We start from the raw sequence: 17,986 nt of genomic DNA on the forward strand, positions 1-17,986 counted from the left end.
TAAAAGTTGTTGTATACATCGCAGACTTTGGTTTAGCTTATTCAGTTTTGTTTAGGACAGATTTCATACATTGTAGGAGCAGTTAAGTTTGCTCATATTTATAATCTCTGTTCAAATATTAGCTAACGAAAATATCCTGTTTCCCAGAGCTTTAGAAATACAAAATATTTGTGATTCTGATACCTGCTATTGGAGAATTTCAACCTGTGTTGTGGTTACAGGTCATGAAACCAAAGCCATGCTGAATAATAGTGGCCCTCATTACAAGCGCAGTAAATTGGAAAGAAAAGTGAACACTGATATTCTGTGGTGTGTTCTGCTTCTAATTTTGATGTGTTTAACTGGTGCAATAGGTAAGTGAGTATCAGCAAACTCCTGCTGTTTTCCTTTCTCAGCTTACAATGCTTAGTGTTTTATTTTGGGGCTGATTCGTTCTAACAGCCCATCTCAGAAACTGCCTTTATCCATGCATAATTACCTAGCAGTTGATTGAGGATGCTGCTAGGTTTTAGATCATGTTGTCATGTTTAATCTGGAGCGTGGTCAAGAAGTATGTTCCTGATGCAAGTTCTTAGGTCTGGAGCTGGTTTCTCTAATTGATTTCTCTTTTCTCTTACTAATTGCTCTTCAGAACTGTTTTCTCTTATGATTTTTCAGATAACATGAGATGCATGTATGGCATTGTGGGGAGAGGCCTAATGTGACTAGAGCTGTAAGGACTTGGTGTATTAGGGATTGATTAAATAGTGAGCTTAAGTAAATCTAAACAGACTGGACTAACTTTTATGGCCAATCAAAAAGGTGTTTAAAGCATTTTAAAAATAAACTTCTTCAGGCTACACTTGATGATATGTTGACAGATTAACTAAAACCTGGACAATGCATTTACAAAGGATAATGCAATTAATTGCCAGAGGTTGGGGGGGGAGCGAAGGGAAGGGGAGTGTTTATCTCAGTATTCCTTTAGTTCTGAGATATGCTGTGCAGATGTGCTGTTGATAGAAATGGCACATAAAGTATTTATTCATGTGTGCATTGATCTTTGATTAATTTTAATGGGGTTCCTGGTGAGGAGGAACTCAAAGAGGTAAAAAGGTAGTTTAAAAACTCAGAAAAGAACTGCAGTGTTAACAGCTAATGCCATGACCCTGAACTGTGATACAGTTTACATGCAACTGACTCACTTTATCTGGTTCTTGTTTTCAAGGACATGGAATTTGGTTAAGTAGATATTCGGAAATACCTTTTTTCAACATCCCTGAGTCAGATGGAAAATCGATCCCTCCAACATTAGCAGGGTTCAATATGTTCTGGACTATGATCATTTTATTACAGGTAACTTTGGTGTGCTTTGAACATGGGTCATATTCTGATCTCATTTATATCCTTGAAGTAACTCTTTGGCTTCAGTAGAGCTGCTTCATGTTTGTAACTGGCCAAAGAGTTTGGTTTTATTTAATCCACATGTTTTATTTTGGTAGGTCTTGATCCCAATTTCACTCTATGTTTCAATTGAAATTGTCAAATTGGGACAAATCTATTTAATACAGAATGACATTGATTTTTACCATGAGAAAACAGACTCAACAATTCAATGTCGAGCATTGAATATTGCTGAAGACCTTGGCCAGATTCAGTATATCTTCTCTGACAAGACTGGAACCCTCACTGAAAATAAGATGGTTTTTCGGAGATGCAGCATTGCAGGACAGGAGTATTGCCATGAGGAAAATGGTAAGACACTAAATCATAATGTTCATAATGGGTCATTTTTCTCTTCTCAGAGAAGCTGAAAGTTTTGATTGGGGTCCAGTGGACTTCATGAGATTTGTGTAGCAATACACACTCAAGGAAGGTGTTAATTCAGACTGTTGCTGCTAATAGCCATGCATTTTTCCACATTACTTGAATCCATTTGTAGTGTCTTAGACTTCAAGGCTGTATGTAAGGTGCTGCTTTGCAGCTGGTTAAGTTCCAACATATTTGATACCACAAAAAAAAATACTTTACTTGCTCTGGAAGAAGTCATGTCTACTGTGTTTTGCTTCTGTCCTTGGAATATTCAGAACCCAGAACACCAGAAAATTGCTCCAACTAGTCTTCCCCCTCCCCGTCTCTTTTTTAAAAATTTATTTTATTTTTATTTTTATTCAGCTAGAGTGCTAGCATTTTCAGCTTCAAACATCCTGTTGACTGCCATAGCAGTGTGCCACCTTTATGCAGTATACCTTAAGGTTCCAGTTCAACACACTGTTGCCCTTGAGGGTACAGTAATCCAAAATAAGTATTCTATGCTGAAGTCATAGAATCATAGAATGGTTTGGGTTGGTAGGGACCTTAAAGATCATCTAGTAACAACCTCCGTACCATGGGCAGGGACACTTTCCACTAGACCAGGCTGCTCGAAGCCCCATCCAGTCTGGCCTTGAACACTTCCAGGGATGGGGTGCCCACAGCTTCTGTGAGCAACCTGTTTCAGTGTCTCACCACCCTCACAGTAGAGAGTTTCTCTTTAATATCTAAATCTACCCTTTCTTAGTTTAAAGCCATTACCCCTTGTCCTATCATTGCATGCCCTTGTAAAAAGACTCTTTCCAGCTTTCTTGTAGGCCAGACTTGTTAAAGTCAGAGCTCTAACAGTAATGTTAGGGTACAAGTCAAGCAGATGTGTGTACATGTGTGTTAAGGCTGAAAAGATAAGTACATCCATCAGAAATAATGACTGTTGCATTCTTACTTGGATCTTACACACCTCTTTACTGATAGCCAAAAAGTCAAGGAGCGGCATAGTTGCTGCCTCAGTGTCTAATAGTGTGGCATCTTTCTATATACATTTCATGAGAGCCTGTTTGAAGCCTTCTGGGAGCCGGGAGAAGACACAACTCCAGACACAAGAGAAAATTGGGCAGTGACGTGAAGTCTTTGATTCAATTAGCTATTTATTAATTAGGTAAAACGACAAAGTTTTGATTACCATTACCGTATGTAAGTACTAGTGGCCGCAGACATGTGCCATTTTGCTGGTGAGCAATGCAAACATTCCATATGAGATCAGCTGTGAGGTGCTGACAGGTGGACCCAGGAAGTACAGCAGCATATTAAACCTGTCTAGTTTTGGTGGTTTCACTGCCAGATAGAACTGCTGACGATTGTGAGCAAAAGGCACACCCTGCTGGCCACAGCAATGAATCGGTTCAGCCCTTGTGTCAGAGGAGCAGATGGTTACAACCATTTTTACGGTAACCTCTATACATATTTTGAAAATCTCATTGTAAGGTGTCCAGCTTTGCATAATTATACCAGGAAGGATGATAACAGCAAAGAGTGAGGAAATATTTTTTAAGTTTTGAATTTGGTGAATGAACAACTTAAAAAGTAGAATATATTTTCAGAGCATTTCCTAAAGGAAGGAAGAGTATTTCAGAAGATCTAAACTGAAGAGCAGTGCAAATGATGTAGCTGTGGCTGATACAGGTGTCACTGTGCCACAGAAAGTATGTCTACAATGTACTTCTACTAGTTCGCTTAGAGTTATCTTCCAGAAATACTAGTGTGTTAATTATGTTCATAATTATTTCCTGCTGTGCCCTGTCTTACCTGGAGGGTAAGCATGTGCTTCTTCCTAACAAATCTAGAATATGGGAGCCCTGAAAATGGGTTTGAAAAATTTGGAGATCTTGTGCTTTAGTCCTGTTTTACATTTGTTCAGTTGCATAGAGCTGCTCTTTGCAAGGCCTCCTGCTGCATATAGTAAGAGCTGCAGTGCAAAACAGTACAGTCTTTTGTATATAGGCTGCTTACTCTGTACATACATTTCTGTATTTATGTCTGTATTGTCCAGAGTAAAGGGATGCACATGAGTGAAGACACAACAGCAATGACTGTGATTCAGTATAATCCTGCATATAAGTGCTCCCATGCAGTGTTCTGTCTAAAGTAATGTGTGCCTCTTGCAACGTGGGAGCAGAGCAGTGTGGTGCTATAAGAGATGCCACATAGCAGTTGCCGGCAGTGGGTAACACATTTGAATAAATTGGGAAGAGCCACTGAAGGGTCCTGTTTATGCTGTCGGCATGTTTTCCCTGAAAAACCCAGTCAAATCACCCTCCGATCCAGCAGGACTGTTCAGTGAAGTGTCCCTGTAACAGGACACTGACAAACTGATCGGGCACAAAGGTCTCGGCTTTTCTGGGGCACTGAGAGGCAGAGTAAACAGTAGGAGTCAAGAAAATCTTCACTCCTCCTTTCACTTGACATGAAATTGTCAGAATGCAGGCTTCTTAGCAGTCTGGGAGCATGGTGGAATGGGCATGTGTTGTCCAAACCTGCTTCTATAACCATGTACTAAGTCACTGTTGCTGCTTTCTAGTTGTGATATGAAAAGGAGGGGTGGAGGGGTGGAAATCCTCTCAACCCCAGGTGTTTGTTCTGTCTATTAGCATCCCAGGAAAGCAGAGACCCTTGTGCCTGACCAGCCTGTCGGCGTCCCATTACAGGGACCCTTCATTGAATGGTCCCACTGGATCGGAGGGCGATTCGACTGCCTTGTTCAGCAAAACACACCAACAGCATCAGGGGGACCCCTCAGTGGGTCTCCCCACTTTATTTGAATGTGATACCCACTGCCGGCAACTGCTAGCGCCCACAAAGGACTAACACTAACAGTTTACAGAATAACACTATTATAAAATTATGACAAGTTAAGGTTGGTGATTGCTGGTGATAGGGGCTGTCTGCAGAAACAAGCTTGAAATGATACACTACCAAACTGTATACAACCAGAACCTTAACTAACTCATTCTGGCTGTCACTAATTATGTAGCATGCATGAGTCAAAGTTCTTAGCCAATAGGCATCCCTGTGGGGGGACAAGGCAGATTCAGCCCGTCGACTGATCCCAGAAGTTACGATGGGATCTTCCTCTCTCTTCTCCCCTCATCTGTCCACTTCTTATATACTTCTAGTATATTGTTCATCATACACAGGACGGGTTACAAATTTCTCGCTTCTAATGCAAATAGTACGCATCCTCAGATAGCGCTGCTGAAGTTCTCTGCTAACTGCGCATGCTCCTCAAGCGGGGTTTTGCCCTCTTTTGGGGGGGGGACATTTGAGTTGGAGGTCGTGATGTCCCACTACCGCTATTATCTTTGTTCTATTTTCAACTAATTTTCTGTTGATGTCAGTGGATTGCAACACTTCATCATCCTGTTTCCTCTCGTAGCCAGAACTTTCCTCACTTGAAGGCTTCTTTCTGCGTAACTTAGGTAATGGTGTTCTTGTCACTGCCTGTTCTCGCGCTCCCCAGGGCTGACTCCCTTGATTAGAAGTCCCATCATTCATGACAACTTTAGAGTGAGTCAGCTTGACCTAGCTTTGTGAACACTGAATCAGAGTGGGTAATCCAGGAGTTTAGACAACAATTCCCCCTGCCCTGGACTTATTTCCATCCAGGACTAGTCCATTTCCGTCACATTTAGGTGGAGCTTGAGTGACTCTAGTCATACGTATGGTTGTTACTAACTGGTATCACATGCCCGGTGAGGTGTAGCGGTATCTTGGAGGCAGGTAACTTTGGGAGGGAGGTGTGCGTGTTAGTATTGCAATGAGATGATTTCAATCTGAGGGAAATCATTTCACCACAATGGTTGACTCAGCCAGGGACATCTCATGGATTCTTCACGTGACAACTGGTATGCAGCTTATCAGCTGTGTGGTGCCATCAAGTGCCTGTTCCTTCAGGGAGCCGACAGAGCATGGCTGCAGGGTCTCCACTCCGCTCTGTCATCATCACTCTCATCAGCATGTGCTGAGCTGGCAGGATGCTTGGGGAACTGTGGTGATGTAGATTCTGTGCATGCCAACCATCTTGAAGGCGATAGCTGTATTTTACCCTAAAAAATCCTCTCTATAATACTATGCTTCTCTTAGGACCCAATTTTTCTCTAATTCCCTCCCTCAAGGTGATTTTCCCACACTAGTAAAAGGGATCAATATCATATGTGGGATATTCTGTTTGGTAGTTGTGGAGAGCCACCATTTGTTATGTCCCCACCTATCTTATATTTTAAAAGAACTACGTTATTAAATTGATGTTGACGTCAGGGAGGTGGCCTGCCAAGGGACGTGTAAGCTCTGCTTTCCTTGGGCTCATCAGAATGGCAGGATGAGGGACAGGGGGCTTTCATTTACATTCCAGAAAGAGAAGACAACAGGAAATAAGGAGAACTTAGGCTAGCAAATCTCGTAGTTCATTTCCTGAACATAGCTATGCTCCTGCACTTGGGCTAGGAGGAAAAGGGCTCACATAATAAACCCATTTCCATCTCCCTTTGAGCGCCAGAGCTGGGGACTCTGAACTGCTGTTAGGTTTCCTGCTCACATAAAACAGAATAATACCCCACTTTTCAGTTTTCCTGTACAGTAGTTGCCACTTTAATGAAGAAAAAATAGGGAATTAGTGGAGTTGCAGATGTCTATATGTTAATACTGGTTTTTTTCCTAGGATGCCATCATTTTTATTCACATTTTAATGAAATAAATAGGTAATGCACAGCTCTTGGAACGGTTTTCCCATGTCATCTGTGGATGCAGATGTTGAACGGCTAGTATATGCTCATTGCATGCTATTTTCACAGTGACGGGTAAAAACATGAAAGCTGAATAGTGTACAGTGACCTGGCCTTGCCTGAATTGAGATTGCAACTTCTTGCATGTGATTCAACGCTGTTCCAGAACTGCAGTGCAAACGCTGGGATTTGTTCTTAACAGGCACATGATAGCATAGGCGTGTTTTCCTTTGCTACATTACTGATCTTCCTAGTTGGATTTGGGGCAGAAAACTGCATTTATGTCTTTGGTGCAAAGGTGTTAGACATGTAAGTTTTATTGTTAAAACCTGATTTTCAGTTAAATACTCAGGAAGTGTATATGTGTGTGTGATGGGGTTTCCAATACAGAAATTATAAACACAGTCTCAGTGAGTTCCTGCTAGAAGCTGTGCTTGTCAAACCGCTGGCATACAGTCCTTGATCCATCATAAAATAATTAGGCTAGAAAACATATCAGGAGATAATCTGGTCCCATTTCTCTGGCCTAAGGCAGAGTTGTTGCTCTCGTTCTTTATGAATGGGTTTTTTTTGTTTCTTCAAGACCTCCAGTGATGGCCAATTCACTGCTTTCTCAGACATTGTTTTAGTACGTCATGTCTGCTCTGGCAGAAATTTTGCTGATACCTAGCCTGAGTTTGTCTTGGGCCATTGTGATTTCTGATATCCACAGTGCACATAGAAAACAGGCTATTTTCCTTTCTCTATACAATTGCCCTTCGTGTACTTGAAGAATGTTATTTGACTTCTATCAATGTGGCCTTCTGGAAGCTGTGTAATTCCACCTTATTTTACTGTTTCCATGCAGCTCATGTTGTCTAGTATACTGATAATTCTTGCTCCCTCTTCTGGATTCACTCTAGTGGAGTGTTGCTCTTGAAGTCCGGTGTCCCAAACAAGAAGTCAGTGTGATGGCTTGTTACATGTTTTATTTTTCACAAATGGTGGATTAATCTTAACTATATACTGAGTTCCTTACTTAAAAATTTTGTTTCTTGAGCCTCCAGGCAGTATTCTAGACAAGTTTCTTTTTGTTCGTGGAACACTTAATTTTGTTTCCTTTTCCATAGCAAAGAGGTTGGAATCGTATCAAGAGATGGATTCAGAAGATGAGGATTCAGCTGATCGTCATTGTGGCTCTTTGACCCATATGTCAAAATGGCAGGGGCACAACTGCAGAGACGTGAATGAACCTTTGAACAGAAAGTCTTTGAATCAGTTGTCTTGTAGTTACCCTGCATTAGGAGGGGAAGATGGAGCAGGCAATTTTCCCCACTCAGGACCTCTTGCTTTCAGCAGCCCCATTGTAAGTAAAAGCTGTTAGTTTTGATGCTAAATTTCTGACATAGTTAATGAAGGAATATCTTTTTACTCCTGTTTGATCAGAGTGCTTGTCATTTAAATAATCCTTCCTCTCTTCCATCAAAACCAGTGCCTCCCAGGTTTCTTGGCTACGTCCTATTTGCAGCTGACATTGTCAGACGTTCATTGGGTTGTGAAGGTGTATGCTTTTGTTCTTGCTACTGTGAGTCCATGATCACTCCAGCTAAAATGACCAGCTTCATCTCAATAACAGTTTGTTCTTTTGATTTAAGAGGTTTCTAGCATTTTCTTTAGTTTTTAATAGGAAATATCTATGTGACCGATATTTATTGGAGGCTATGAGAGGTAAAAACTCTGCTTCTGGACCGAGAAGTGTCTAAATAGCATTCCTCATACTTAACCTCTGTTGAAGTGTCTATGAACTAAGACTTTGCTGTTGACCTGTCTGGGCATGAAGTTTGACATTTCCAATGGACTAGCACAAGGCAGTGAAGACACCAGAGTGTTCCTCTTATTTCCTAGTACAACCAACTGACAGACAGCATCTGACAGGAGGGAAGTTGAATGAGGTTCTACACTTCATCTGTAACTGATTTAACTTCCAGAGATGAGATAAAGTTTATATCCTAATGGACAGTTTTGTTCACTTCATCAATAGGAAACAGATGTTGTACCAGACACCCAACTGCTAGAGAAGTTCAGTCAAATTTCTTCTGATTCCTATCAACGATCAAAAGAAGCAAGCAGCAAGTTATCTTTGGAGACAATGTACATCACTGACTTCTTTCTTGCTCTGGCAATCTGTAATACTGTTGTAGTTTCAGTCCCCAATCAACCACGTCAGAAGGTAAGAAGGCCTTATTTTTGGCTATTTGGCCTTATTCGTAAATAAACAAGCTCCCTTGGGTTTGATTTCAAAAGAAAAAAACAACTAACTGACATACCTTCTCTCCTCTATTGATTTGTCCAGTTAGAAAGAAGGGAATTACTATAAACCCACGGGATGCAATGAGTCAATGTGTGATATAATGCTGGTACAATTTTTCCAGTGCAGAAAAATTTAGCTTCAATATTTCTGCTTCTGTGTGTAGATTGCTCTTAACTTCTACAAGAAAAATTTTGAGATCAAATTGCAATTGTGATTTTTTTTTTTTGTCTGTATTGTAGTTATGCTTTTCAGAAAGTGCATAGCTTCCTTTTAAGAGTACACAACCACTCAGGTTATCTTTACAAATACGTTATTGTTGGCTGAAAGATAAGAATAATCTCAGAAGACTCCCAGAATATTGGAACTGAGAATGCTTTTACCTGTTCCCTGACTACTCAAATAGAGTTTCAGAAAAAGTATGAAAGATCAACTTCTGTATGTGTAATAATCTGAAGAAAAAATGCTTTGCAGTATGACATAAAGTGGTCTCATCTTGAATGTACAGTGCATTTGCTAGACTGTCCTAGTTTAATGGTTTGTAGTGTGTTTTAAGTCTTCCTGAGACCACTTACTGTTTTCAGAGCACACAACCTAACATCTTTTTAAAGATACCATCTTTTTCAAATATTTTTTTTTTCAGGGTAGGATTTTCATAACCCCATCTTTTACCAATTTTGACTGTCTTGCAAGATAGTTCCCAAGTTCAGCTTTGGTTTCCTTCCTCCCCCATTCCCTGGTTTCCATTTGTTGACTGTGTCTTTTGAAACAAATGTTTGACATGTGCAGGACTAGGTTTTGGTCTCCATCTAGACAATGAACCTACAACCATGGCTGAAGACATTCCCCAAAGATATCAATTCTGTGGAGTATAAGGTACCTCCTTTGTATAAATAAGCCTGGTATCTTAATGTGCTTTCAGGCATTCCCAGAAAGCACACTAGGCAGCCTACATGTCCATGTGTGGATGAGGCAGCTGTGTTCACAGTTACTAATCAGCCATTCCTCAAAGGTGACGTAGAAAAAAAAAATGTAGCCTGTTTAGGGAATAATATTTGTGGATGACTTGCTAGCAGGGGAGAAGCTCCAGGATCTACCAGGTAGGTAGGTTGGGAAGGGCAATGTGATGTGCCACGATGTTTCTGAGTTCATGATTAGGGAATGAAGTGAAAGCTCGAGGCAGTGAAAGGGTTCGGTGTTAGTGTTGCCTTAGGGAGAGGTGATGAAGGGACGTTCCTAGTTTCTATTTACATAGTACTGAATGGAGACATTCAAACTTAGGTGCAGTTGTAGTAGAACTGAAGTCAGTGTCTGTCTTTATGCTTTTCAGTGGCAAAGGGGAGAACGTGCTTCCTGGTGGTAGCTCATTTGTAACTCTTCACCAGGAATGAGAAATTAATGTCAGCATTGCATGGCTTGTTCCTTGTTTGTAAGCTGTTAGCTGCCTAACGGTTCTGAGTAACAATATGCCAATTATTTTATAACATTGATGAGAGAGGAACTGTCTTCTGTTTTAAATCCAGGCATTAAAATTTTTTGGTAAGGTACTGTATTTTTAACAGTACTTGTAGCTAGTTACTGTGAGGGGTATGGAGTTGGTTTATTTTTCACAAGTATCTTGCCAATTCAGAACAAGAATTTAAGTGTTTAGTTCATTTGCCACAATTTTTAAAGGTCATAATGTCGTACTGTTTCACTGCTGAAAAAGTTCTAGAGAGAAGTATTACATAGAGTCATGAATCGGACCTGGAATGCATACGTTATTCAGACCAAAAGAACTGTAAAAATACTTCAGATGTGAAAAATGAAGGTCTTACAAAAGCTGTTTAGTATGCTTATATGGTTATATGTTTAATTGAGCTGGCCATCTTTAATACAAGCAATCAAACTCTTAGTAAATTTTAAAATATGACATTCATTAAGGAACAGACATAGTTTGTAAACTGTCCTTCTTTAGTGTAATAAAATATAAAGAATTTAACGTAAATGCTTTAACTCTTTTGTTCCAGATGAGGCACTCTTCGCTGGGTAGGATGCCTATTAAATCACTTGAGGAAATCAGGCAGATGTTCCAGAGGTTATCAGTTCGGAGACTAAGTTCTTCCCCACCTCCAAGTGTGAAAGAGTCATCATCTGAAAGCCCCAGTAGTTTTGTGCGCAAACTGTCTATTTTCAGAATGAAACTGGCTTCACCTGCTTTGAATGGAGCTGCTCAAAGGGCTGCTGAGCCTCACCATACTAACAGCCCAGAAAATTCCAAAGTGCCTCAGGAACTAGATACAGTGAAGGTAGTTGCTGGCTGTGAACACAACAGTGCTGCATCATCTATTGAATTGTCTCCCCTACCTAAAATATGTTACGAAGCTGAGAGTCCAGATGAAGCTGCCTTGGTTCATGCTGCTAGGGCTTATAAATGTATTTTACGGTCGAGGACTCCAGATCAAGTAACTGTGGACTTCACAGGTCTGGGATCTTTAACATTTCAGCTTTTGCATATCCTGCCTTTTGATTCAGTTCGGAAAAGGATGTCAGTGGTGGTTCGGCATCCGGTCTCCAACAAAGTGGTGGTGTTCACAAAAGGTGCAGACTCAGTCATGATGGATTTGTTGAGAACTGCATCTGAAGGTATCTGTAGAACTTATAAGTCTTTGCTCATCTTTGTCATTTTTCAGTATGAACACATGGCCTGATTCATGACAAGAGACAAGCAGCCAAAGCAGAACTAGTATCTGTGAATAGTTCCTTTAGGGAACCCAGAAAAGCAGTATGGCTTTTCACCTAGATATGTCTGTGCTCTGTGCTGGTGTGCGAACTGAGAGGAGAGAAGCAGCTGTTATTCGAAGGATTTAGTGTTGTCTAGGCAGACCCTTTGGAGCCAACTGAAGTATTTTCAATTATAAAGTAAGGGCATCTGCTTGAATAGTTGGCTTCTGCTACACAGTGAGAGTTGTTTATTAGAATGAGATACTTTCTAGCCTTTACCTATTTTAGTGTTTCTGAGTTTTTGGAGAGAGGTATCGGTAGCAGGTATCACCTATCAGTGTTTTTTGAGTTGTGGGATTTTTTTCCTTTGACTATTTCTGTGTTTCTAGATGGAATAGTAATAGCGGTAAAGTTGTGTGGTGCCTCCTGCTGAGCCCTGTTGTTCGGGGGTAAACGTTTTTGAATGGGCCACAGGAAGGATGCACCCTGTTGTTTAAGCGCCGATTTATTTATGCACTGTAGCAAATTTTTTAACTGAAGGCAGTAAAGAGAAGGCAGTGTTCTCTGTGTATGTTAGAAATAAATACCTAAATATATTTAAATTCAGAAGGATTTGGTTTTTAATAGTTTGGAAAGTAACATAAAGGAATTCTTTTTAAAGGCTTGCTTCTGCAAAAAGGAGTTTGGTTTGTATGTTCCATGGCTGGCTGATCTCAGTGAGGAAGACGGGTATTTCTAATTCCATGGGTGGATTTTAACTTACCCAGTGTTATAGCCATCTAAAGTCTAGACAAAAAAACTCTGTAGGCCATGGGCCAGAAACAGTACCTCCAAAATCTGTTGTCTTACTAGGGGGTTAATTTCATATCTGGAGGTGCCTCTCCTTACTTTGTTTCTCAAGGTAGACTTGGAACCTAACTTCTACATGTCCAAAGTTAGGTGAGTTGAATGCCTGTCGGAATAGACCACTCCGTAACAGTTATTTTTAAAAAAGCTTTTCTGCGACTGCCCTTTTAGCTCCCTCCTACTAGACCAGTGACAGTAAAGCTGCTTGAGTGTCTGTAGCCCAGTACATTTTAGAAAGTAACTTTGGTTTAGAAAAATATTTTGATACACTAGTGACATCTAAAGATATATCAGTACCAGATGGGTTCCCCCTCACTGCTTGTACAGACTGGTGCGCTGCATGCCCACTGTAGATACAGCCACAGTATGTTGTGCAAACATGAAGATACATTCATAGTTAAAATAAAACCCGTTGACATTTTGGTATTTTTAAAATTTATTTAGACCTTCAAAAATTTCCACTAAATTTAGCCTAAGAATGCATATATTAATTTGCTTTCTTTGCTTTTTGTGTGATAGTAGGTACTAGTTGTTCAGAAATGGAACAAAAGGAGATTAAAGAGAGAACTCAGAAGCATTTGGATGACTATGCCAGAAGAGGACTACGCACTCTGTGTATTGCTAAGAAGGTATTCCTTTTAATACATATTTTTAAGAATGTGTACAGTCTGTGACCAACCTGAGTGGTATCATCAATGGAGCAGACATCACCACTTCTGAACAGATGCTTCTGTTGCCACATTTTGTTTATCCTTATGCTCTTTCAGGAGGAATTTGTAAGTTGACCCAAATTTCTGACTTCTGTTAGATTGCCATAGTTATTGTCAATTTAGGATTAATAGCCTAATTCTAAAACAGGCGGTGTCAAATAGCCTGTTTTTTCTTCAAGAGTCCTGAGCAGGTTGTCTTGTGTTAAACTTACCCTGGCTGGAATTACAGACACAGAAAACAAATGAAGTCAGACCTGTTCTATTGGGTTTCACAGTTTGTAGTGTTAGAAGCTTTGGATGAAAAACTTCAGTGATGTTTTGAGATCCCATTTTAAATTCAAAGCTGCTCAGAAGTAAAATTCCTTAGGGATTGAAACAGGCAAGAAACCTCTTTACGAAGCCTTATGCAAAGTGAAAGTACAGGCTGTGTAGCTGTAGAGTCATCAAACTGTACACAGCTGCGCGGTGATTCTGTGGCTGTGTCAATGCCGCAATTAAAGAGTGGTAAGGAGAGTTATACTGTGCTTATTGGCCTACCTACCTTCCGTCTAAGTGGAAATTTGTCAGGTGGCTCCAGGGACCTGCAGGGTGCTGGTGATAATCTGACTTGTGAAGCCCGGCAAAGTAATCTTACACTATGAATGCTGTACTGAATCGTGGCATGTTAAGTGATGCACTGCCAGGGCTGCGCTTCTGGGTTCAGTATGGACATATGGGACAGCAGAAGTAACTGTGAGGTGCCTTTGAAAACACAATGTAGATATATGCCGTATGTTTTCTCTTCCTCTGTAGGTGATGAGTGATGCAGAATACGCAGAGTGGTTAAATCATCATTTTTTAGCGGAAACGAGTATTGACAATAGGGAGGAGCTGCTGCTTGAATCTGCCATCAGGCTTGAGACTGAACTGACTTTGCTCGGTAGGTATAAAATACTGTTAACTCCCAGGAAACTGCTTATGATGTTCATAATTGAAATTTACCTGCAGAGAGCTGTGCTAACCTCACTTTGTGTAACACATAGCTTTCTACAGACCTAGAATTTATTGCCACTCCTGAATTTTCATAAATCATGCTGGTAAGATTGTACTAGTAAAACACACTGAAGACAGCTAGTGCTCTTCTGTTGTTTGTAAAGGGTAAAGTTTTACTGATTTATCTTTTTTTAATTTTTTTAATTTTGTGGTAACTAGAGTTTTTAAGTGTCATCATAATAAGTATGTGAAGTGGTAATAACAACTCACAGACCTGTGTGGGCAGACATTCACAGGGATCCCACTTCTGCGCATGTTTCCATCGTTGTTGCATTTGTGGCACAGCAGGTGTGCTTGTGCTCTGTTCTACTGTAATAACGTGGAGAATAATAATGTTAGGTGTGCTTTTGCAGGAACCATTCCTCTGATGGTGATTGCTCTGTGCAGAAATGGGGAGGCCAAAACCAAATGAAAGACGTTTACTGTAGATGTTTAAAAGGTAAACTGCAGGCAGTCTGGGAGAATAGCCCTAGAGGACTGTCCAGCAAATTAACGCTTGGAAAACAAAGTGACTGTGGTGGTAAAGGCAGCTTATGCTATAGGTGAAGAGGGACAAATCCTGTTACGTGGAAAGGTGTTACTTCCCTTATTTTGTGCCACATCTGATCAGAAAAAATGCCATAAACTTTGATACTAAAAGGAATTCTGGGATTACTGCCTTCAGTTTCTACGGAGAAGGCGGAGCAGTGCTGCTGTAGTTTTAAGGGATGAGTGGCTTATACAGGTACCCGTTTGTACTGGAGTCAGCAGAGGCAAGTCTAGTTGCTGTGGAGACTTGCTGTCCTCCAGGCCAAGGCATTTTTTTGTCTCGTGTCTCTGTTAAGACAGTAAGCAATATGGGTTCGCCCTAACATTAAATGGGAGTGAGAATAAGAAGGATAAATGGCTTCATACTACCAAGATGCTTGTTTTCAGTACCTCTGCTAGCTTAGTTAGCTCTGCCTGGGGCCATATGTACATTGTGATCTACAGAGTAGAAGTCATTACAGCACCTCTCGTTCTGCCTCTTTGAGCCTTCCTTTGCTTTCTTAGTAAACGTTACCTGTTGTAGCTGCAGCTGTAACTTTGACTGTCCTCTTAGAACTGAGAAATGGAAGACTTTGTCCTCAAAGAACAACAAGCAAAAATTCAAATTATCTCAGTATTGCCAGAATCATGGAGGACAGCAGTGGTTTGTAGTCCACTGCACAGGCAGGTATAAAATCCGTATGAATATATATAAAGCCTCAGGCCTTTATTTGAATGGAAATCTGTTTCTGGAAAGAATAGTCCTAACGTGCAGTACCTAAGAAAGCACAGCTCTGGATCTCAGCAGGATACATGTTGAAGCTGGCTTCTGTTGTACTACAAACTGAGCAAGTACTTCAGAAGGAGTATATAAGTATATAGAGTGTCCAAGCTGAAACAACATTTTTCTCTCTTCTCTCAAAGAAGCTTGCATCAAGTAGATCCCAGCATCTTCCTTCCTGCCTCTTCTGTTGACTTGCATCAAAATGGAGGCAGTGCAGAGCAGGGATCTGGAGGTTTTCATCTTCCCGGTGACCAGAGGCAATGAGCTCTGTGCAATGTTGGCAGTTGCTTTATTGAAAAAAATTGCTGTAGTGTCAGAAATCTGCTTCTATCCCCATATGACAGTGAGTGCTTTAGATACAAATTGCTAATTAGACTCCCACACTAGAAACATGCTAGAAGGGAAAACACTGGTTTGAATTTTTGCATTTGGCTTTCAGAATGAACCTAGCTGCAACTGGCTGAAATTTAATTCCAAGAAACTCTTAGCCTGAGAATCCCACAGGCCAAACCATGTGGCTTGGTTGTGATTTAGTACCATTTGTGTTGTGAAAAAGCCTTGACAATGTCCTGTATTGTAGTAGATCACTGGCACTGCAGCTTTTCAGAGATGTTCTACTTTATGCTGATGTTGTGTTACCTCAGTGTGACCAGAATAGAAGATTTTTTTAAGCTGGTTTTAGGGACACACGTCTGCCTGTTGCGCACACCAGAGAAGACGATAATCTGTGTTAAAGTCTCAATTTTTTTGTTGAAAGTCTTTCTGTAACGACTGAGCGGGGTGGGGATGGTCGAGCAAGTATTTCCTCCCTGGGGGGGAGTATGTCAGGCGGGGCAGTGCAGGCAGGAGGAAGGGCAAAACACATCGTTCAGTGCTATGAATTGAAAGGACCTAGGACAGGATGTACTGCAGTGATGAGTAATTGAGAAACCTGATGATGAATTTGATCTTTGCAGCGGTGTGCGAAAATAAGATATAAGAAGAAGGGACTTTAGTGTGGAAAAGGTGGGGCCTTGGGGCAAGAGGTACAGCGAATTCAGCTTGGAGCAGACTTGAGAATAAGGAAGAGAAGTGGGCCTTGAGACAGAAAGGATCAAGGTGATACATGAAAGAAGATTGGGGTAATCTGAGATAGGAGGGAGTGGGAATAATGAAGTATATTTGTCGTGAGAAGCCTGGGAGTTGTACAACCACCATGGGATGAAACGGCCATGAGAATGAGAAAAGTTGGCTTAATAAGGTGGTGTGAAAAGTTAGAGGCCCCTTAGGCTGTAATAAAGTATGTGTCAAGAGTCTTCATGTCATGGGCTCTGGGACAGAAAGATGTGGAAGGGAGAAATTCCCAAGCGTGTCCCGTAGGCTGTCTGTTTTGGGATGTAGGTGCACGCAAAGGACCATCTCGTCCTGTCATTCTTGCAGCATTTTGGTTGTGAAAATCACAGCAGTACTAATCCTTCTGCTTCTCTGAATGAAGGTGCTACTGGCATTGAAGATCGCCTGCAGGAGGGTGTTCCAGACACAATACAGGCATTACGGAAAGCAGGAATAAAAATATGGATGCTGACAGGTGACAAGAGAGAGACAGCTGTCAGCATTGCCTATGCTTGTAAACTGCTGGAACCAGATGACAGGATCTTCACTCTCAAATCACAGAGTAGGGTGAGTGGAAAATTACACTTTTCTTCAAATTATATATTTCTCTGCTGGAAAAATCAGTCAGGCTGTATCACAGGGCAGTAAGGAAAACCAAAATGCTCTCTGCTTTTCCAACTGACCAAAGACAGCATGATTTCTTGGAAGATGGAAATACTGGAAAACCGATTGTTTGCTTCCTTGTGGGTAAAATGTGAAATCCTTTACACGTATGTAACATCTGTTTCTTAATATACAGTCCCTAAATGATGATTAATTATCTCAATTGAGTGGACTATTTAGTTTCACTTTGTGGTAGGTTAGAAAGTTGACATGCCCTCAGGTTGCACCAGGGAAAGTTTAGATTGGAAAGGAAGGAAGGAAGAATTACTTCAACCAAAACGGTTGTCAAGCTTTGGAACAGGGAAGTGGTTGTGTTGCTATCCCTGGAGGTGTTTTAAAAGATGTGTAGCTGTGGCACTTAGGGACATGGTGTAGTGGTGGACTTGGAAGTGCTAGGTTAGTTCATATTAGGTTTAAGATCTAGTGCTAGATCTCAAAGGCTTTTTCCAACCTAAACAGTTCTATGATTCTGTGGTGTTAGAACTTTCAAACGGCTGTGAGTTACAGCACTTCAGCAATATAAGAATTACCATCATGCAAGTTCTGTTGGGTTAAGTTTTATGCTGCTTTGTGTAATATATTCCCTCAGCCCTGCTTGTCTGGCATAAATGTACAAGGAACTGTCTCATTAAAGTACATTGCACACTATTCAAGAAAACTAATCTGCCCGCACTTCTATCAGAGAAAAAGCCACCTTCTCCCCACCACCCAGTAGATGGGTCATGTGATAAAGACTGGTTAAAAACGCTTCTGTTCTGGGTGGCCAGTTTAATCCTTTTTGATCATTGTGTCC

General features: G+C 40.9%; 1 protein-coding gene across 5 annotated transcripts in view; it reads left to right on the forward strand.

Annotated features, from left to right (window-relative positions):
* ATP10D (ATPase phospholipid transporting 10D (putative)) overlaps window positions 1-17,986 on the forward strand; it is a 51,507-nt gene that overhangs the window by 23,158 nt on the left and 10,363 nt on the right. For 4 of the 5 annotated variants that reach the window (XM_055701490.1, XM_027797275.2, XM_055701496.1 and 1 more), the window contains 9 exons: window positions 222-353; window positions 1,208-1,335; window positions 1,482-1,734; window positions 7,679-7,914; window positions 8,590-8,778; window positions 10,866-11,481; window positions 12,925-13,034; window positions 13,908-14,034; window positions 16,913-17,097. In XM_055701490.1, coding sequence (XP_055557465.1) covers window positions 222-353; window positions 1,208-1,335; window positions 1,482-1,734; window positions 7,679-7,914; window positions 8,590-8,778; window positions 10,866-11,481; window positions 12,925-13,034; window positions 13,908-14,034; window positions 16,913-17,097 — 1,976 coding nt within the window. The remainder of the gene's footprint in view (window positions 1-221; window positions 354-1,207; window positions 1,336-1,481; window positions 1,735-7,678; window positions 7,915-8,589; window positions 8,779-10,865; window positions 11,482-12,924; window positions 13,035-13,907; window positions 14,035-16,912; window positions 17,098-17,986) is intronic. The other variant, XM_005433618.3, reaches the window with a different exon arrangement.

This window comes from Falco cherrug, chromosome 1, assembly GCF_023634085.1.
Source record: "Falco cherrug isolate bFalChe1 chromosome 1, bFalChe1.pri, whole genome shotgun sequence".
NCBI classification, from domain to species: Eukaryota; Metazoa; Chordata; class Aves; order Falconiformes; family Falconidae; genus Falco; species Falco cherrug.